Genomic DNA, 21,131 nt, shown 5'->3' on the forward strand with positions numbered 1-21,131 from the left:
TTTCTATACTGGGTTCAAATCTACACACAGTGTTATAAAAGTCAGGCCAAGCCAGCATCTTCCCATGGTTCGTAAAGTAGTTTACACAATTTATCTTCCTCCAGTTCTTCCCAGTTATTTTTTCTGCCAGTGAACCCTGAGACTGAGGAAAGAAAATATCTTGTGGTTGCAATGAGTGTAGGATTCGTTTTTTTTTTTTTTTTTTTTAAACCATAATAGTAAATACTGGCAGTGCTTACCTATTCGAATATTATTCGCTTTTCTTTCTGTTGAGGAAAAAAAAAAAAGGTGACCCTGCGTCTCACATGATTCAATCCTTAGCCTAGGCAAGTTCTAATTTTCTGACTTCATTAACCATTTGAGTACATGATAATAAAGATATTACCATCCTTTGCCAACAATACTTTACTATTTAAAAATAATTTTCATATGGTGGTTTACAGTTTAGAATATCATTTTCACAAACATTACCGTATTTGAGTCTCACCATAATACTGCCCAGATTTGTGCTTACCTACAGATAGGGGCCGACAGAGCAGACAGAGATGGAACGAGATGTGATCTCAGCACTATCACTGCTGCTCTCTGATGCCATCTAGTGCAGGTTCAGCTTAACATTTATTTCTATTTAAAGCACTATTGCCATCTGCCTCTTGGTGTCATCATTCTTTCCAATCTGGATGAAGCCCTGTCTCTGACCTGCATCCTTGTCCTCTGGGTCTTGTCTCTGCCTTTCCCTGGCCTCATTGTCTCCTTTAAAACCTTCAGTGTGTGTAAATGCTGGTCATGGTGTGGGTGAAGGATGCCAGGAAGAAAGGCAGGGTATAGCAGGGCCCTCTTTTTCTTTTGTTTTCTTTTCTTTTCTTTCTTTCTTTCTTTTTTAAGATGGAGTCTCACTCTGTCGCCCAGGCTGGAGTGCAGTGGCGGGATCTTGGCTCACTGCAACCTCCGCCACCGGGGTTCAAGTGATTCTTCTGCCTCAGCCTCCTGAGCAGTTGGGATTACAGGTGCCCACCACCACACTCGGCTAATTTTTGTGTTTTTAGTAGCGACAGGGTTTCACCATCTTGGCCAGGCTGATCTTGAACTCTTGACCTCGTGATCCACCCACCTCTTTCTTTTGCAGTGCTTGCTGCGCTTCTAGAGTTGTCCTAGAGGGTGTGGGTTTCAAGGTAGCAAACACACCCATTTGGGTTGCTTTTTTATATTTTTCATATGACATATTTCCAGATACATTAGTAAAGATGCTGTGGAAAAATTTCTGAAAGGGGTGGTATAGAAGATGCCAACCCCAGTGGGAGTAGAGCTGGGAAGCAGGACCATGATGGTAAGAAGAACACGAAGGAATCCCAGCCTCATTCATTCTCCCTTCGAACAAGAGCTTAGCTGAACACAGGAAAAGCAGAGGTCTGAAGCGCTGAGTCTGAAGGATGCCCACAGAGCTTTGAGGGCTCTGCTGTAGCATCTTTATCTTTGCGCATTCTCCACCACAGACACCTGGTGATCCCCTAAACATGCACGGGGACCTGAGCCAGGTGCAGCGCCCAGAATGCTGCGGGGGCCCTCAGCGCTGGGGATACAGCCTTCTTGCTCCACCTGCTGGCTCTCTGCCTTATTACATGTTACCATTTCAATCATGACTAAATATATTCATGCACATCATATATGAATGTCTACAAATGCCTTGAAAGATTGCAAGACAACAAAAGATTAAAAGTCATTTTCTCTATGTCGTAGGATTAAGGGGGATTTTCACTTTTTAATATTGTTATGTTTGTTAAATTATCTACAATTAAGTGCATCATTGTGTAATCAGTAAAAAATTAATCCAAGTAGTCTTGCAATTAAAAAAATATTATTCTATGATTCATCCTGGCATTTTCATGGCCTTATTTTTACATTTATGTTTTCAAGCCTTCTGGATTTTAGTTTAAGGAGAGTTATAGATCTGCTGTTTTCTTTTTCCAGATAACTAGTTGTTGCAACCTTTAGCAACCTAAATGTTCATCAATAGGCATCTCATTAAGTAAATTATGCTCCATATGGACACAAATAAAGGAACAATAGACACCAGGCCTACTTGAGGGAGGGAGAGTGGGAGGAGGTGAGGACTGAAAAACTACCTATCAGATGCAGCTTACTACCTGGGGACAAAATAATCTATACACCAAACCCCACAGCATGCACTTTTCCTTTTTTTTTTTTGAGGCGGAGTCGCTCATCACCAGGCTGGAGTGCAGTGGCGGGGATCTCAGCTCTGCAAGCTCCGCCTCCCGAGTTCACACCATTCTCGATCCTCAGCCTCCCGAGTAGCTGGGTTCTGAAGCGCCGCCACCTTGCCCGGCCTAATTTTTTATGTTTCTTAATAGGGCGGGGAGTTTCACCGTGTTAGCCAGGATGAGGTCTCGATCTCTGACCTCTTGATCCATCGTCTCGGCCTCCCAAAGTGCTGGGATTGCACAGGATTGACCGCTCCGGCCTTTTTCCTAAATTTCAAACCTGCATGTACCCTGAGCATAAAATAAAGTTAACAAACAAACAAATAGCAGCGAGCGGTGGCTCATGCCTGTAATCCCAACACTTTGGAAGACGAGGAGAGCAGATCCTGAGTCAGGAGATGGAGACCGTCTTGACCAACATGGTGAAACCCTGTCTCTACTAAAATACAAAAAATTAGCTGGGCGTGGTGGCACATGCCTGTAATCCCAGGTCCTTGGGAGGCTGAGGCAGTAGAATTGCTTGAACCCGGGCGGTGGAGGTTACAATGAGCTGAGGTCACGCCACCACACTTCAGCCTGATGACAGAGCAAGACTCCATCTCAAAAAAAAAAACAACAAACAAGTAAATAATGCTACAGCCATCCACTGAAATACCATGCAGACATGAAAAATGAGAGAATTTGATGTCATGTGCTGATAGGACAAATGCTCACATCATATTATTAGGTGGAAAAGCAAAGTAGGAGGCCTGGCGTGGTGGCTCACACCTGTAATCCCAGCACTTTGGGAGGCCGAAGCAGACGGATCACCTGAGGTCAGGAGTTCGAGACCAGCCTGACCAACATGGAGAAACCCCGTCTCTACTAAAAAATACAAAAAATGTAGCCAGGCATAATGGCGGGAGCCTGTAATCCCAGCTACTCAGGAGGCTGAGGCAGGAGAATTGCTTGAACCAGGAAGGCGGAGGTTGCAGTGAGCCGAGGTCGCGCTAATGCACTCCACTCTGGGCAACAAGAGTGAAACTGTCTCAAAAAAAAAAAAAAAAAGCGCCAAAACAATAACAACAACAACAACAACAACGACAGGTGATCGCTTCAATCAATCAGTAGCTCTCTGAGTTTTGATTGATTCTGTTCCCTTTGAAACTTCTTCCCCTACCAGTGATAATCCCTAAAATGTGTTGATTACTTTCTATGAGCCAAGCACTGTTCTGCTTATCGATGCTGTTGTTATCCTCATTTTCAGATGAAAACAATTAAACAAAGAGAAGGTAGGTAAGTTATCTAATGTTCCCTGGTTAGTAGGTAGCAGGGCTGAGATTTATGCTTAGACGTTCAACCCAGAGGCTATGGAACTTTTTTGTTAGTTTGTTTTGCGCACAGGGAAAGAAGGAACAGAGCCTGTGCAACTTAACCTCTAAACTATACTGCCTTTTTGTTAAACTTGCAGAAATTGGAAGACAACTTCAATTTTATTTATTTATTCAGTAAATATCTTCTGAGTTTTTGTTTTGTTTCGTTTTGTTTGAGACGGAGTTTTGCTCTGTTGCCCAGGCTGGAGTGCAGTGGCATGATCTCGGCTCACTTCAACCTCTGCCTCCAGGGTTCAAGCAGTTTTCCTGCTTCAGCCTCCCCAGTAGCTGGGATTACAGGTGCCCACTATCATGCCCAGCTAATTTTTGTATTTTTAGTAGAGACAGGGTTTCACCATGTTGGCCAGGCTGGTCTCGAATTCCCAACCTCAGGTGATCCACCCACTTCCGCCTTCCAAAGTACTGGGATTACAGGCATGAGCCACCGCCCTGCCAGTAAACATTTTCTGAATGCCTGGTATATCCAGGTGAAGCTGTTAAGTTGCTTCTTCCTTTTGTTTGGGTATTTTTTTGGAGGGGGCAGTGGTCCCACTCTGTCTTCCAGGGTGGAGGGCAGTGGCTAAATCAAAGCTTACTGCAGCTTTAAAGTCCTGGGTTCAAGTAATTCTCCTGCCTCAGCCTCCCAAGTATCTGGGACCACAAGCACATGGCACTGCTCCTGGTTCCTGTTTCTTGCTTTTGTTAAGGAAAGCTTCCCGGAGGAAGCACAAATAGGTGCACCTAAAGTATCTTTGATGTTGCTAGTGGGACTGAGGAGCAGGAAATGGTGGCCCATGGGAGCAACAAACATCTAAGGATGTCCTTAGCTATGCGAAGGCCTTGCAGAGGAGTCTTGCTGATAATGGTCACTTCATCTTGGAGTTCATAGCTGGTTCCTTGCATGCTGGAGATACAAAGTGATCCTACGCTTCCAAGAGTTTTAGCTTCCTAAAAACTCTTGCAGTAATTCTGCCGGTGGATTTATTATTAAAGGGAAGCAGAGGGTGCTAGTGTGTTGCCCTTGATAAAGGGAAGTTGAGAAGTGGAAAAACACAATTCTCAAACTCTTTTGTTATTCATTAACTCATGTCATCATTTTATTTAACTCATTAATGAGAGAACCAATAAGGAGACAAAAGAGCAGCTTTGAGGAGCATTTGAGAGATAGGAATTTAAACAGTCAATAAGAAAAGAATTATCAGGCCAGGCGTGGTGGCTCACGCCTGTAATCCCAGCACTTTGGGAAACTGAGGCGGGCGGATCACAAGCTCAGGAGTTTGAGACCAGCCTGGCCAACATGGCAAAACCCCGTCTCTACTAAAAATACAAAAAAATTAGCTGGGCGTGGGGGTGGGCACCTGTAATCCTAGCTACTCAGGAGGCTGAGGCAGGAGAATCGCTTGAACCTAGGAGGCGGAGGTTGCAGTGAGCCGAGAACGCACCACTGCACTCCTGCCTGGGCAACAGAGCAAGACTCCATCTCAAAAAAAAAGAAAAGAATTGTCAAAATTAGATTGATAATTTAGATATAGGACTGGTTAACTTTCTAGGATGGTAAAACCAAAACCCCTTTGTGATTAACGTCTCAATTGGGCAATAAAACCCTATGATTTTATCAAGTTCTACAGGTTAGCCTTTACCCGACAGGACTATAAATGTCGGTGCATTTGTAAGTTGTAGATTATTTATCAAATGTGTTGTGACAACAAAGTCACATTCCCTGGCAGAGTCAGATGAGTGTCAAGCAAGCTTATTAGAAAATGCTCTAGACCAGGTGCAGTGGCTCATACCTGTAATTCCAACACTCTGGGAGGCCGGGGCAGGTGGATCACTTGAGGTCAGAAGTTCAAGATCAGCCTGGCCAACATGGTGAAGCCCCGTCTCTACTAAAAATACAAAAAATTAGCTGAGCATGGTGGAGCATGCCTGTAATCCTAGCTACTTGGGAGGCTGAGATAGGAGAATCACTTGAACCTAGGGGGCAGAGGCTGCAGTGAGCCAAGATCATGCCACTGCACTCCAGCCTGGGTGACAGAGTGAGATTCCATTTCAAAAAAAAGAAAAAAAGAAAAAGAAAAAAGAAAAAATGCTCTAGTGTGATATCAAAAAAACAAAACAAAACAAGAAACCAAAAAATCCTCATTTTACCTTTTCCAAGTTTCAAGAAATGATTCTTTCACAGCAAAGAAGAACTCATCTAGCTTTAGAGATAGGCTACCTGGGTTAGGTAGGAACTTGAACAAGTTACTAACTTACTAACCCTTTCTGGACATCAGTTTCCTGGTCTATAAAATGGGAATAATAATACTGTGATAGAATTTATTTCTCCCACGTGAAAGAACATACAGCTATAAGATGGGGTTCACTTTTTTTTTTTTTTGAGACGGTGTCTCACTCTGTCACCAGGCTGGAGTGCAGTGGCGCAATCTCAGCTCACTGCAACCTTCATCTCCCTGGTTCAAGCGATTCTCCTGCCTCAGCCTCCCGAGTAGCTGGGATCACAGGCATGCGCCACCACACCTGGCTAATTTTTGTAATTTTAGTAGAGACGGCTTTCACCATGTTGGCCAGGCTGGTCTCGAGCTCCTCACCTCGTGATTCACCCTCCTTGGCCTCCCAAAGTGCTGGGATTACAGGTGTGAACATGGCACCCGGCCAGAGTTCACTTTTTAAAATTATTCCAATCCTATTCTGAGAATGGTCGATTAATACTTGTAGATCTTACTTCTGGGTTTGTTTGACCAATATGAGACTGGGAGTGAGAATCTGTGCAAACTGAAGCCAGACCCCGCCTAGACTGGCCAGAATGAGAAGACAAGCCAGGGATTTGAGACACCAAGCTTTGAGGCCTGGGAGAATAAGATGGGCTAAGAAAATAAACAGTCAAGATCTTGAGATATTTATTTGGAGGGATAGTTGAGCAAAAATACAGTTTAAATGGTCCACTTGAATATCAGCAGTGAACTGACCGTTATAAACAGAATGACAAGTGACACGATTATTAATAAGTAAAATCTAATTTTACATCTTGGTAACTTTGCAAACAGCTTCTTGACATTTGCCTTTTACTGTTCCTTGTGCTTTCCATTATTTCACTTTGCCCTCATCTACTTCTGAGACGGGCAGAAGAGGTGCTATTCTGTTTCACTGAGAACTTCATACAGTCAGGAGCTTCATAAAGTCATTTGCTTCTGTGTCTCTGCAGACTAAGGCCCTTCAGAAAATAATTTAAATAGAATTGAGTTTCCATTGTGCAGATGAAGTAACAGGCCCAGCGGCGAAGCCTGGGCCTGTGTCACCGAAGGTGACACTGTGGCAGAACTGTAACTAGAACCCAAGCCTCCTGTCCTCTACTAGAAGGTCTCCTATGCCCAGTAGCTATAAAGGTTTGTACTGTGGAGTTCTACCTTGCACGCTCTGGGGAGTATGCCTTGCATACTCCAGGCCTCTATATGTGGTCAGGAGTGGAGTCTAGGTGAGTGTCCAAATAAAACATCAGGCTGAGTTTGATGTTGCTGCCTTTTGGCCCTGGAGAAATGCTGGAGAGCCAGGCATGGGGGTGCCCACCTGTAGTCCCAGCTAATCAGGAGGGTGAGGCAGGAGAATCACTTGAACACAGAAGTTTGACGCTGCAGTGAGCAATGATCGCACCACTGTACTGCAGTTCTGGGCCACAGAGACAAATCCCATCTCTCTCTTTCTTTTTTTTCTTCAGACAGAGTCTTGCTCAGTCGCTTAGGCTGGAGTGCAGTGGTGCAATCTCGGCTCACTGCGACCTCCACCTCCTGGGTTCAAGTGATTCTCCTGCCTCAGCCTCCCGAGTAGCTGGGCAGGTGCGCACGACCATGCCCAGCTAACTTTTTGTATTTTTAGTAGAGACAGGATTTCACCATGCTGGCCAGGCTGGTCTTGAACTCATGACCTCATCATGAGTTCCTAAAGTGCTGGGATTATAGGCGTGAGCCATCGCACCCGGCCAGATTCCATCTCTTAAAAAAATTTTTAGGGATCCCATCTTTTAAAAAAAATTTATTTAAAAAATGTTGGAAAGAGAAAGACCAGAGAGAGTCACTCCTTTTGAAGTCCTCCCTAAAGTGTCGTCTTGCCAACCCTTCCAGTCATTCACACAACAATCCTAGTCATAAACTGGGACCATGCGGGCATCACCAGGGGTCAGGAAAACTGGCCAGCTGAACCTGCTTGGATGGTGGAAGCCGAACGTGGGTGTTAGAGAAGATGTCGGGACTCCATGCTTGTCTGGAATCACTCCACCACATTCTGGTCAGTAGGTATAGGACTGACAAAGCCCTTCCTCAGAGATGCTGGGTCAGTGAGGAGACCCCAGCTTGCCTCAGCCATCTCACCCCACTCCCGTTTTAGCGTCTGGGGGGAAACTGAGAATGAAAGTGACCTTGAGTAAACTAAACACAGTTTGGCTATTTATTATATGTATTCCTGTCTGTTCCTTTCTCATTCGATCCTCACTGGGTTGTTTTTGCATCTATCAAATAGTTCTAGGCTTTCCTCCCCGTCAAACTCAGCCTTTTATGGATTTACATACCAGAGACTTCCAAGCCACAGTTCAGAAGTGATTTGTGGAGAAAGGAGCAGTAAATTTGTGGAGAAATGGGCCTGGGAATGGACGCAGTAACCAGGCTGTGGAGCCATTTATATCTACTCCTCCCTCTGCCGGAGGCTGTTTGTTTGAGTTGGCAGGAAGCCAATCAGATGCACTGGATCAGAGTGTCCTGTCCAAGGAGACAGGGGGCTATTTGTCTTCTCTCATGAGAGAGACAGTCGTGGGAGGAGGAGGGAAGCGCTTAAGAACAGGGATGGAGTAGATAGGGAAAAGATAGCCAATCAGATCTCTCAAGAGTATAGTCAGCCGGGTACAGTGGCTCACGCCTGTAATCCCACAACTTTGGGAGGCCGAAGCGGGAGGGTCACTTGAGTACAGGGGTTCGAGAGCAGCCTGGGCAAGACAGGGAGACCCTGTCTTTACAAATAATTTTTAAAAGTTAGCTGGGTGTAGTGGTGCACATCTGTGCACCCAGCTACCTGAGAGGCTGAGATGGGAGAGACTGTTTGAACCTGGGAGGTCGAGGCTGCAGTGCGCCATGATTGTATCACTGCACTCCAGCCTGGGTGACAGAGTGAGACCCTGTCTCAAAAAAAAAAAAAAAAAAAAAAAAAGAAAGAAAGAAAGAAAGTATATTCAAGGTGGCTTCCTGTTATTAGATATGACCCTAGTGAAAACCTGGAGCTTGTCTGAATTGGATAGCCAAGGAGAGAGGCAGAAGAGGATTAGTAGAAAAAGCGGAAACTTCTAGGCTTGACTCAACGACTGTATGGTGTGTGATTTGGGGCAAGCCACCTTCATCTCTATCTCCTCCTCTAGTAAATGTTCAGCATCCTGAGGTCTCCTCCAGTTCTGAAAGGGTATTTTTGTTGTTGTTTTGTTGTGTTTTTTGAGATGGTGTCTCACTCTTTTGCCCAGGCTGGAGTGTAGTGGCACGATCTCAGCTCACTGCAACCTCCTTCTCCTGGGTTCAAGGGATTCACCCCCCTCAAGCCTCCCAAGGAGCTGGGATTACAGGCATACACCACCATGCCTGGCTAATTTTTATATTTTTAGTAGAGACAGAGTTTCACCATGTTGGCCAGGCTGGTTGCGAACTCCTGACCTCAGGTGATCCACCCACTTCAGCCTCCCAAAGTGTTGGGATTACAGGCGTGAGTCATAATGCCCGGCCTCATTTTTTTTTTTTTTTAGTTTTTAACTCACAGAACATGAAATTATATGGTTTTAATAATGCAAAGCTACTTCCATGGGGCTACAGCAGAGAGAAAATAAGGCTAAAATGGAACTTAAAGCTCAAAACATTTCTAAATGTCTGTTTACAGGGGCAGGTCGAGGGAGCCCTCCCTCTGCATTGATAGAAAACAAAAACAACTGGGCCTATTCGGCATTGTTGGAAATGTTCTATATCTTGATCTGGTGGGTTTTTACCTGTGTACATTAAATGTACACAGGTAAAAATTCATTTAGCTGTACACATAATTTCAATGGCTTTTTTGTATGTAAATTATACCTCAATGGAAAGATTTTAAAATGGACTTAATTAGGCCCAGCATGGTGGCTCACGCCTGTAATCCCAGCATTTTGGGAGGCTGAGGTGGGCAGATTGCTTGAGCCCAGGAGTTCGAGACCAGCCTGGGCAACATGGTGAAACCCCATCTCTACAAAAAAATACAAAAATTAGCTGGGTATGGTGGTGCACACCTGTAGTCCCAGCTGCTCTGAAGGCTGAGGTAAGAGGAGGAGGCAGAGCAGTGAGTCGAGATTGTGCCACTGCACTCCAGCCTGGGTGACAGAGCCAGACTCTGTCTCAAAAAAAAAAAAACAAAAAAAGTTAATTAGACGGGTGTAGTGGTGTGTGCCTGTAGTCCTAGCTAATTTCGAGGCTAAGTGGGGAAGATCTCTTGACCCCACGTGTTTGAGGCTGCAGTGAACAATGATTGGGCCACTGCACTCCTGCTTGGGCAACAGATGGAGACCTTGTCTTAAAAAAAGAAGAAAAAAAGGCCAGGCGCGGTGGCTCATGCCTGTAATCCCAGCACTTTGGGAGGCTGAGGCGGGCAGATCATGGGGTCAGGAGATCGAAACCATCCTGGTTAACACGGTGAAATCCCATCTCTACTAAAAATACAAAAAATTAGCCGATCATGATGGCGGGCGCCTGTAGTCCCAGCTACTTGGGAGGCTGAGGCAGGAGAATGACGTGAACCCAGAAGGCGGAGCTTGCAGTGAGCTGAGATCCGGCCACTGCACTCCAGCCTGGGCGACAGTGAGAGACTCCGTGTCAAAAAACAACAAAAAAACAAAAAAAGGACTTTAGAGAAAGTGAATTTCCATCCAGGAAAACTAAGGATCCCCTTCTGAGTATTTTTAAAATGTTCTCTATTTGTGCTGAGGGAAGAGGTAGAATATTAGGGAACCAATAAGATAACCTCTCTTTTGGAGAGATTTCCAAAGTCCGTCTATCCTCAGAAATTCTCCCTCCCCAGGGAACATGAAAAATCCTCCTTACTGTCTGATCTCCATCTCTCCTATTGCAATGCTAGCCACTCCCTCTGCCCTCATGGAGCCCAGCCTTTCCCCTGGCCGTAGACAAAATCTCTTTAGAGCCCTGTAGTTTGGAGTGTTGAGAGAGATTCCATTTCAACCTTTTCACCATCCGTTCTCTGCCCCTCACCCTATTCTCTTCTTCTTGGGCATGTCAATTCCTGTTCTGAGCCCGCCCCCAACCCAGGCCCTTTTCCGGTGGTATGTGCCAGCCGGTCCTGCATCCCACATCCCCAGCTGTTGACATTTCATTGCCATTACCCACAGAATGAAGAAAGGGGCCCTGTTAGTCAACAATAGGGGAAAAGACAGAGACAATGGGAAATTGTGCTTCCGATGGGGTGGGGACTGAGAAGGAAAGGACAGACAGACAGACAGACAGGGGGGTTGTACAGAAGAGGTCCGGTTTCCTGAAGCAGCTGAAAGTCCTGGATGGTTCCCACCTGAGAGTCCGTTTGCAAAGGCAATGTGCAGTCAGGCACCAGAGGGCAGAGGTGAGTACTCTGTTGTGGGGAGAGGGGAGATGGGGATGCTGCTTACATGAGGTGCATATGGAAAGGGAGGCAGCTCGAGCTTGGCAGTTATAGATCTTTGAGCCACATTTAGAGTTCATCCCCATCCCCATCAGTCCAACACCTTCATATCCACCGATCAATCTACACCTCTCTCGTCCAAAGGCATCAAGAAACAATGAAGCACCTCACTTTCTGCACTCTTCCAGGTCATCATTCCTGGGTTGCTCCCTTTATTCCACTGCCCTTCATGGGTTCCCAGCCCTCATCCCAAGCCCAGCATCTTCCCCTAGTCCCAGAATAGTGATTTCCACAGATCTGGGCTGGACACAGGTCTCTTAACAAGGCTTAGTGGACTGATGGGGGAGGGGGTCGTTCTTGGCATCTTGGCTTCTTCTTTGAGCACAGGACAGAAGCTTTTCCTCAAAGGTGCAAAAGGAGCAACTGTGTTGAACAGGTGCTCAAGTCCCAGGGTTTTAAGGTGCTTGGAACTCCCAGGAGCCTGGCAAAACCTTCATCCAGAACCTCTTCCTCAAGCAAGACAAAAAGCTGCTAAGCACTGCTCCCTCCATCTCTGTGAAGAGACCAGCTTCTAACAGGTAGGCAATGGAGCTGCTGACTACTCGTATTTTCTGTAAGGGGTATGAAGAGCATGTGTGTGCACTTGTTTTGAAATACAGAAATATAGATTAGTGATTAAGTGCTTGAGCCTCACTGTCAGATCTGGATTCAAATCGCAGCAAACGCATCCTCTTACCAGCTGTGTGACCTCATTTCCTAAAATGTGTGCACTTTGGTTTCAGCATGTGTACAATAGGATTTATAATTGTTTCTGCCTCAGGATTGCTGGGAGGAGTAAATATAAAAATATGCATGTAAAGTGCTTAGAGCAGTGTCAGGCACATTCAATTTTAAAGGTATTCATTTGAGCTATCATTGTTGGTCTCAGTCAATTTCAGTCCTCACGATCACTCTTACTTACCAAGTTCTCCTATAAAGAAGTGTTCTCTTGCTCATGTTCGCATCCCAGATACTTTTACTTTTAACCACTGAGAAGTTTTCTGTGCCTAACCTCTGTTTCTCCTACGGCAAGCTGGTCTTTGGTCCTCATTTGCAGGAAGATGGAGCTCCATTCTTTAGATTTCTGGTGACTTCTCAGGGTGCTTCCTCCGTTTCCCCATTCCCCATCCCGTCTTCTTATGAATCCTTAATGAAAGTTCATTCATTAAGCCACACACATTTATTTAACACCACTATGTACCAGAAACTATGCTGGGAACTGGAGACAACAGCTAACACATACACAGCACTTATTACATTCCAGACACTATTTCAAGCACTTTGCATATATCAATTCAGTTGCTCCTCACAACTACTCAGTGAGGTAGGTGTGCTATTATTCCCCACATTTCGCTGATGAGGACACTGAGGCAGAGAGAGGTTAAGTAACTTGAGCATGATAATTAACTTATGCATAGTCATGCAATTAGGAAATAGAGGAGCCAGATTTGGAAAATGAATACAGTGAAGTCGAGAAGTCTTCATTTTTTTTGAGACAAGGTCTTGCTCTATCCCCTAGGCTGGAGTGCAGTGGCACGATCTCGGCTCGCTGCAACCTCCACCTCCTGGGTTCAAGCAATTCTGCCTCAGCCTCCCTAGTAGCTGGACTTACAGGTGCATGCCACCATGTCCAGCTAAATTTTATATTTTTAGTAGAGACAGGATTTCACCATGTTGGCCATGCTTGTCTTGAACTCCTAACCTCAAGTAATTCACCCGCCTCGGCCTCCCAGAGTGTTAGGATTACCGGCGTGAGCCACTGTGCCTGGCCTAGTCCAATTTTTTTTTTTAAGGTCAAGGGGATAAGAATGATACAACAGGTGCCGGAGGTGGTGGTTCATGCCTGTAATCCCAGCATTTTGGGAGGCCAAGGAGGGTGGATTACCTGAGGTCAGGAGTTCTCAAGACCAGCCAGGCCAACATGGTGAAACCCTGTTTCTACTACAAATACAAAAATTAGCCCAGAGTGGTGGTGGGTGCCTGTAGTCCCAGCCTACTCGGGAGGCTGAGGCAGGAGAATTGCTTGAACCCAGGAGGCAGAGGTTGCAGTGAGCTGAGATGGTGCCATTGCACTCCAGCCTGGGCAACAAGAGTGAAACTCCGTCTCAGAAAAAAAAAAAAAAAAGAATGATACAATAAAGGAAGAGCTGGGAGCAGTGGCTCAAACCTGTAGTTCCAGCTACTTAGGAGGCTGAGGTGGAAGCATTGCTTGAGCCCAGGAGTTGGAGGCCAGCCTGGGCAACATAGTAAGACCCTGTATCTTATTTAAAAAAATTTTAAAAGGGGGGAAATCAACTACTGTACTGAGATAGATAATTGCATTTAAAGTAGTTTTTAAAAATAACTTTATAATTTTATATATTTTAACTTCGTAATTTCTGGAAAACCTCCTTGATATAGTCTATATACGGATACATATTATGTTCAAATTCACACTGTTAAGTTTAGGTGCTAATAAAAGTACTTGTAAGACAAAAAAAGTCATGGCTGGGTGTGATGGCTCATGCTTGTAATCCCAGCATTTTGGGAGGCCAAGGCAGAAGCATTACTTGAGCCCAGGAGTTCAAGACCAGCCTGGGCAACATTTTGAAACTCCATCTCTACAAAAAATAGAAAAGAAAAAAAAAAATTAGTGGGGCATCGTGGTGTGCACCTGTAGTCCCCGCTACTCAGGAGGCTGAAATGGGAGGATGGCTTGAGCCTGGGAGGGCGAGGCTGCAGTAAGCCATGATCATACCACTGCACTCCAGTCTGGGCAAGAGAGTGAAACCCTATCTCAAGAAAAAAAGGTCCCCAGTCCAGCAGATCACAGTGCTCTACAGTGTGGCAAACTGGGGGTGAGTAAAGGTTTCCCAAAGGAGGTGAGGCCTGTGCAACCAATGCAGGCACAAAGGAAAGGAAATGAGTGCAAACTTGGACTGTGTGGGAAACTGCCAGAAGTCCGGCATGTCTGGGGCACAGTGCAGGGGCCAAAGTGGTAAGAGGCGAGGTGGGGGCCATGCTGGAGGTGCAGGGAGCAACTGGATTATAGACAGCCTTGGAAGCTGTGGTTATGAGATTGGATTTTACCCTCAGGGCAACCGGGAGTCACTTTCAAGCAGGGAGTGACAAGGCCAGGCACAGTGGCTCACGCCTGCTGTAATCCCAGCACCAGCCTTGTCAACGCAGCATGACTTTGTCTCTACTAAAAACTTAAAAGAAAAAATTAGCTGGGGTAGTGGCACATGTCTGTAGTCCCAACTACTCAGGAGGCTGAAGTGGGAGGATCACCTGGGGCTAGAAGTTAGGGGCTGCAGTGAGCCATGATCATGCCACTGCACTCCAGCCTGGAACATGGAGCAAGACTCTGTCTCAAGAGGAAAAAAAAAAAAAAGCGGGAGAGTGATAAGATCATTTTGACTTTGGCTTCAAGATGGAGAATGGGTGCTGGGAGAGGATAGAGACGAGCTGGCAGTCCAGATGGCAAGCTTGGGAAGTGGCACTTGTGATGAAGGGGACAGGTAGAGGAGATGCTAAATTAGTACCTGCAGGCTGAGAGGATGTGACAGAGGAAGAGAGGGAGAGGAAGGGGATTGCCACTGCCTTCCTCCCCTCATCACCTTCCTTTTGTCACCTACCCCTTCTCTCTGCCCCAGTGGCTTCCAACTGGACAGTCCCTTCTAGGAATCTCTGATGGGAATTCACTGACAACCTTGCTTTTCCCCACCCTTTTGCCCCAGTCCTAACTGCCCACTCTTTGTGCCCTGCAGACAGTGCTGGGCTGCCCCCCATCATGCCAGGTGGGCTCACCCTCCCCACACTCTGCTGCTTCCTTCTTTGGGTCTTCACCATCTTCCACAAAGGCCAAGGAGACCCAGGTAAGACCCCAGCCCAGGCCAGAATCTGGGGAAGGCTTGGGGAGGCTGCAAGGGTGGGGAAAGGGGAAAGGGCAGTTATCGCAGGTACTCAGGGAGTGAAAGTCATTGCTGAGAAAGCAATGGAGGAGAGGGTTGGGGGGCTCTGGAGAAAGCATTTGGAGAGCAGGGTCTGATGGGCACTTGGAGCAGTGAGGATCGGGGGTTCCTGCCACTGTGGCCCCCTCTGCTCAGCATCCCACCCGGGCCCCCACTACCTCCTGCCCCCCATCCACGAGGTCATTCACTCTCATCGTGGGGCCACGGCCACGCTGCCCTGTGTCCTGGGCACCACGCCTCCCAGCTATAAGGTGCGCTGGAGCAAGGTGGAGCCTGGGGAGCTCCGGGAAACTCTGATCCTCGTCACCAACGGACTGCACGCCCGGGGGTATGGGCCCCTGGGAGGGCGCGCCAGGATGCGGAGGGGGCATCGGCTAGACGCCTCCCTGGTCATCGCGGGCGTGCGCCTGGAGGACGAAGGCCGGTACCGCTGCGAGCTCATCAACGGCATCGAGGACGAGAGCGTGGCGCTGACCTTGAGCCTGGAGGGTGAGGCCCTTTCGCTCCCGCCCCATTCCTCTGTAGCAGGCGGGACCGCCTCGCCTGGGTCTCCCAGGGCTCCTTTCCAGTATCTCCCTCTCACCCTTGGGGACCCCAGCTCCCTCTCCCAGGCCGCGCCGCCCTTCCTCCCCCTCCGCTCCCATCTGCTGGCCCTCCCCAGGCTCTCCGCCACCCCCTAGGTGTGGTGTTTCCGTACCAACCCAGCCGGGGCCGGTACCAGTTCAATTACTACGAGGCGAAGCAAGCGTGCGAGGAGCAGGACGGACGCCTGGCCACCTACTCCCAGCTCTACCAGGGTGAGCGGCCGAACCCAGCACCTCCCAGGCCCCGCGGAGCTGTCTCAGGGGCCCGAGAAAGGGCGCCAGGCGAGCTCAGTCTGGCTCCTGCCTGTGACGCCTCTCATCCCCGACCCCCGCCGTCTCCCGCCAGCTTGGACCGAGGGTCTGGACTGGTGTAACGCGGGCTGGCTGCTCGAGGGCTCCGTGCGCTACCCTGTGCTCACTGCGCGCGCCCCGTGCGGCGGCCGAGGCCGGCCCGGGATCCGCAGCTACGGGCCCCGCGACCGGATGCGCGACCGCTACGACGCCTTCTGCTTCACCTCCGCGCTGGCAGGTGAAGCGCGGGGCGAAGGCAGGGTCTTGGGGCGGGGTCTGAAAAATGTGGGGGGTGAGGAGTGGACCTCAGCTTGAGATCAGGGCAGGGTCTCCGAGTCCCTCCAAGGCACCGTCCCTCCATCAGCCCGCTCGCCCGTCCGCCCGGGCTCCAGCCCACCTCTCCAAACCCTCCCTGCACTTCTGCCTTGATCCCCCCACTCCTAGTACCCAAGCTCGATCCAGCACCTCTGCGGCCCCGCCCCCCAACTCCGCCTTCTGGGAGTCAGCCGCCCCGCCCCGCCCCGCCTACCCCACTTGCGGTCGGTGACCCGCTGTGATCCCCAGGTCAAGTGTTCTTCGTGCCCGGGCGGCTGACGCTGTCTGAAGCCCACGCGGCGTGCAGGCGACGAGGCGCCGTGGTGGCCAAGGTTGGGCACCTCTACGCCGCCTGGAAGTTCTCAGGGCTAGACCAGTGCGACGGCGGCTGGCTGGCTGACGGCAGTGTGCGCTTCCCAATCATCACGCCGCGGCCGCGCTGCGGGGGGCTCCCGGATCCCGGAGTACGCAGCTTCGGCTTCCCCAGGCCCCAGGAGGCAGCCTATGGGACCTACTGCTACGCCGAGAATTAGGCGCCCACCGTGTCCCCTCCAGCGCGCGCGACGAAGCTTGGCAGTCGTGGCGGGGTTCTCTCGCCACCCCTTTCCGGAGAACCTCCCCTCCCTCCAGACCCGGAGCGGCCTCTCCAGACCTGTCTTCCCAGCCGGGGCCTGCGGGCCTCGGACCCTGGCTGGCCCGGCGGCGGGGAGGAGAAGCGGGGCGCCCCCAGCGGCGAGATGCGGCGGTGACCCTCGGACCCGCTGCGGTTCCCGAGCCCCAGGAGAGGACTCAGCCACCGCAGAGGGGAGGGAGAGGCGGCCGGGGGCATTAACTGACCTCTGAGTACAGCAATAAAATAACCTGGGGATCTTTTGTATTGGGCGGAGCTGTAAGCGCTGCGAGGCGTGGAGAGGTGTGTGTGTGCGTGTGTGTGTGTGCGCGCGCGCATGTCGGGGCTGATGACCCGTGATCCTGCGTGCCCACCGAGCACCTAAGACAGGGTAAGGGGCAGGGCTGTTGCCGTTACGGGGTGGGTCAGCGGAAGAGCGGGAGTGCGGTGGGAGGGCACCAATAGGCCAAGGGAGAGGGAGAACTGGAGACGACGTGGGCGCCTGGCCCACGCAGGAGAATCCAGCATGTTGTTGCGCCAGGCGCCACGCGGGGGCGCCTCACACTCACCTAAGATTAGTTCAAATCTACCAGGGGCGCCCCATACCACCAGGCCTACACTGTGTGCCCCAGATAACAAACATAAGACAATTTAGGGCCGGGCGCGGTGGCTCACGCCTGTAATCCCAGCACTTTGGGAGGCCGAGGCGGGCGGATCACGAGGTGAGGAGATCGAGACCATCCTGGCTAACACGGTGAAACCCCGTCTCTATTAGAAATACAAAAAATTAGCCGGGCGTGGTGGTGGGCGCCTGTAGTCCCAGCTATTCGGGAGGCTGAGGCAGGAGAATGGCGTGAACCCGGGAGGCGGGGCTTGCAGTGAGCCGAGATTGTGCCACTGCACTCTAGCCTGGGCGACACAGCAAGACTCCGTCTCAAAAAAAAAAAAAAGGCAACTTAAACATATTTCAAAATGTGCAGCCTGCAGACCTCCCAGAAGCGTTTGCGCAGACTACTGTTAAAGATAGGAAAGTGATATTCTTGCTGGAATTGACAGGAAATTAACCCTGTGGAAGGAGGAGGCAAACACCAAACACCAGGGCCACCAAAGGAAACGGGCAACTGGACAAGTAACATTCTTAACTCGTGGCTAAAGGAAACATACTAACAATTCAAGAGACAAATTCTAATGTTATTAATTCACTTTTCACATATACGTTGGTGTGTATATACATAGGTTTCTAACTATACTTCAAAAAGCCTGAGCTGGATAATACTAATGAATGGGGCAAAGGGCATGAACAAGCTAATGGTACTTGATATATATAGTAAAACTGATTTCCAAGGGGGTTCTTGCTATAATTGCTAAAGAGAATTCATGCCATGGAACATTATATAAGGGACAAAGAATGATAGAATGAACAGCATCTTCAAAAACCATCACGCAACAAATGAGATATTTGTGCCATTTCCTAAACCTTGACTTTCTCATCTTAGTATGGGATAGTAGTGTTTGTCTTTTGTGTTTGTTGTGAGAATCAGTTGAGGCATTGCATGTACTGGGTAGTACATGCCTGGTACACATAATAGGCACTCAAGTGGTACCTATAATAATTAATAATTATTGTGATTACAGTAATATAGCAACAATAGTAGTTTTTCAGCTTCTTATCAGGCAGCCTGGAGGGTTGGTTGTCCTATGGCACTATATTAGTCAAGATCATGTAGATTATGCTGTGAAAACAACTCCCAAATCTCAGATAGCAAATATAAGACGACTTAAACATATTTCAAAATGTGCAGCCTGCAGATCTCCCAGAAGCGTTTGTGGGGACTACTATTAAGGATAGGAAAATCAGGCCCAGCACGGTGGCTCACACCTGTAATTCCAACACTTTGGGAGGCTGAGGTGGGCGGATCATTTAAGGTCAGAAGTTTGAGACCAGCCTGGCCAACATGGTGAAACCCTGTCTCTACTTTAAAAACGTAAAAATTAGCCAGGCATGGGGGCGGGTGCCTGTAATCCCAGCTACTCAGGAGGCTGAGGCAGGAGAATTGCTTGAACTCGGGAGGCGGAGGCTGCAATGAACAGATATCGCACCACTGCGCTCCAGCCTGGGCGACAGAGCGAGACTCCGTCTCAAAAAACAAAAAACAAAAAACAAAAAACAAAAAAAACCCACAAAGGTTTATTTCTCAGGCTACACGGTCAACAAGGGAGTTCTTATTTTTGTCATTCAGGGACACAGGCTGATAGAGTACCCACCATCTCGAATACTGTCAGTCACCATACTAGCAGGAAAAAATAATAAGAGCTCTGCAGGGTTTCACAAAGGCAATTAATAGCTCCCACCCAGAAGTGACACCTGTCCCTTCAGTTGACAACTCATTTGCCAGAACTAATCACATCGCCCCACCCAACCACAAGGGGGCAAGAAAGAGCACTCCTTCTTTGGCCTAGAAATAGGAAAACGGGAAATATTTGCTGAACAGCATCAGTGTCCACCATAAACACAAAGGAGAGCAGTCTAGACTCTGGGACATATTGGTAGTCACCCATCCATCTACCCCTTTTCTGCGTTTTCTAAGCTATTGCCTATGATAAAGTCAGAGCCCCAGAAAGCCAAGATACTGGACCCCAGCAGCTCAGCCAGCAGGAGGATGGCTTTTCTTCAGTGTAATGCCTTCAGCCTAAGGGCAAGAGATCATACAAGAAATGGTCATGGGCCGGGCACAGTGGCTCATGCCTGTAATCCCAGCACTTTGGGAGGCCGAGGCATTTGGGATCAGGAGTTTGGGACCAGCCTAGGCAACATGGCAAAACCTCATCTCTACAAAAAAATACAAAAATTAGCTGGGCTTGGTGGCACACTCCTGTTGTCCCAGCTACTCAGGAGGCTGAGGTGGGAAGATCACTTGAGCCAGGGAGGTCAAGGCTGCAGTAAGCCAAGATGACACCACTGCACTCCAGCCTGGGAGACAGAGCAGGACCCTGTCTCAAAAAAAAAAAAAAAAAAAGTGAAAAAGGCCATGAGAAGAGCTTTCCATTTGCTGCAAATCTCCATTTCTTCAATCACAAAACCACAATGCCACTCATTCCTACAACTACTCTGTATATTGCTATCACCATTATTTCTTATTATAGAAAATTTGAAACATACACAAAAGTAAGGAGAATAGTATGAACTACTCCATCACCTGGCTTGGCTATTATCAAAATTCTGCCCTTCTTTTTTCATGGGTCCTCTCAGTCATGTTGGGTTTTATTGGAGTATTTGAAAGTAAATCCCAGATAGCCTATCATTTCACCTGTAAGACTCAACATGCATTTCTAACACACAATGACTTCTAAAAATAACCATAATTCCATTATCACACTTCTCCAACAAAATTAAACTAAATATTAGTCATCTAATACTTAGTTCATGATCATTTTTCCCTGAATGTCCAAAAAATAAAATTTTACAGTTGATTTGCTCAAACCAGAATCCAACTAAGGTCTACAACTTTGCAGTTGGTTAATTTGGGGGCGGTTTTGTTTGTTTGTTTGTTTGTTTGTTTGTTTTTAACAGACAGGGTTTCACTATGTTTCCCAGGCTAGACTTTAATTCCTGGGTTCAAGTTATCCTCCTGCCTCAGTCTCCTGAGTAATTTTTTTTTTCTTCCCCTGAGACGGAGTCTTGCTCTGTCACCTAGGTTAGAGTGCGGTGGCACAATCTTGGCTCACTACAAGCTCCACCTCTCGGGTTCACGCCATTTTCCTGCTTCAGCCTCCCGAGTAGCTGGGACTACAGGCGCCCACCACCACACCCGGCTAATTTTTTGTATTTTTAGTAGAGACAGAGTTTCACCGTGTTAGCCAGGATGGTCTCGATCTCCTGACCTCATGATCCACCCGCCTCGGGCTCCCAAAGTTCTGGGATTACAGGTGTGAGCCACCGCGCCCGGCCTGAGTAATTTTTTTTAAGTCTCTGTTAAATTACAATACTTCTGCCCCCTTCGTTTTATCTACGCCATTGTATTTGTTTGTTCAAGAAACTAGGTCATTTTTTCCTGTCAAGTTTCCCATATTCTGGATTTGGCTGAGTGTACCCTTGCAAATGTCATTTA

General features: G+C 48.1%; 1 protein-coding gene across 2 annotated transcripts; it reads left to right on the forward strand.

Annotated features, from left to right (window-relative positions):
• The first annotated feature begins 10,418 nt into the window (after positions 1-10,418).
• HAPLN2 (hyaluronan and proteoglycan link protein 2) lies at positions 10,419-17,289 on the forward strand. 2 transcript variants are annotated; one of them, XM_009183645.4, is made up of 7 exons: positions 10,419-11,191; positions 11,618-11,808; positions 15,019-15,126; positions 15,358-15,711; positions 15,903-16,019; positions 16,153-16,335; positions 16,662-17,289. In XM_009183645.4, the coding sequence occupies exons 3-7, from the start codon at positions 15,042-15,044 to the stop codon at positions 16,943-16,945; spliced, it is 1,023 nt and encodes a 340-aa protein (XP_009181909.1). In that variant the 5' UTR covers positions 10,419-11,191; positions 11,618-11,808; positions 15,019-15,041; the 3' UTR covers positions 16,946-17,289. The 2 variants fall into 2 exon arrangements, with proteins under 2 accessions (XP_009181909.1, XP_003892880.1); XM_003892831.5 differs by having other exon boundaries at positions 11,667-11,808.
• The last annotated feature ends 3,842 nt before the right edge of the window (positions 17,290-21,131 follow it).

This window comes from Papio anubis, chromosome 1 (assembly GCF_008728515.1).
Source record: "Papio anubis isolate 15944 chromosome 1, Panubis1.0, whole genome shotgun sequence".
Lineage (NCBI taxonomy): Eukaryota > Metazoa > Chordata > Mammalia > Primates > Cercopithecidae > Papio > Papio anubis.

Bases quoted from the DNA above. Each gene is read 5' to 3' on its own strand.
- HAPLN2 (XM_009183645.4), top strand. From the start codon at position 15,042: ATGCCAGGTGGGCTCACCCTCCCCACACTCTGCTGCTTCCTTCTTTGG. The intron at 16,020-16,152 runs GTGAGCGGCCGA...GTCTCCCGCCAG, and splicing joins CTACTCCCAGCTCTACCAGG to CTTGGACCGAGGGTCTGGAC. The intron at 16,336-16,661 runs GTGAAGCGCGGG...TGTGATCCCCAG, and splicing joins CTTCACCTCCGCGCTGGCAG to GTCAAGTGTTCTTCGTGCCC.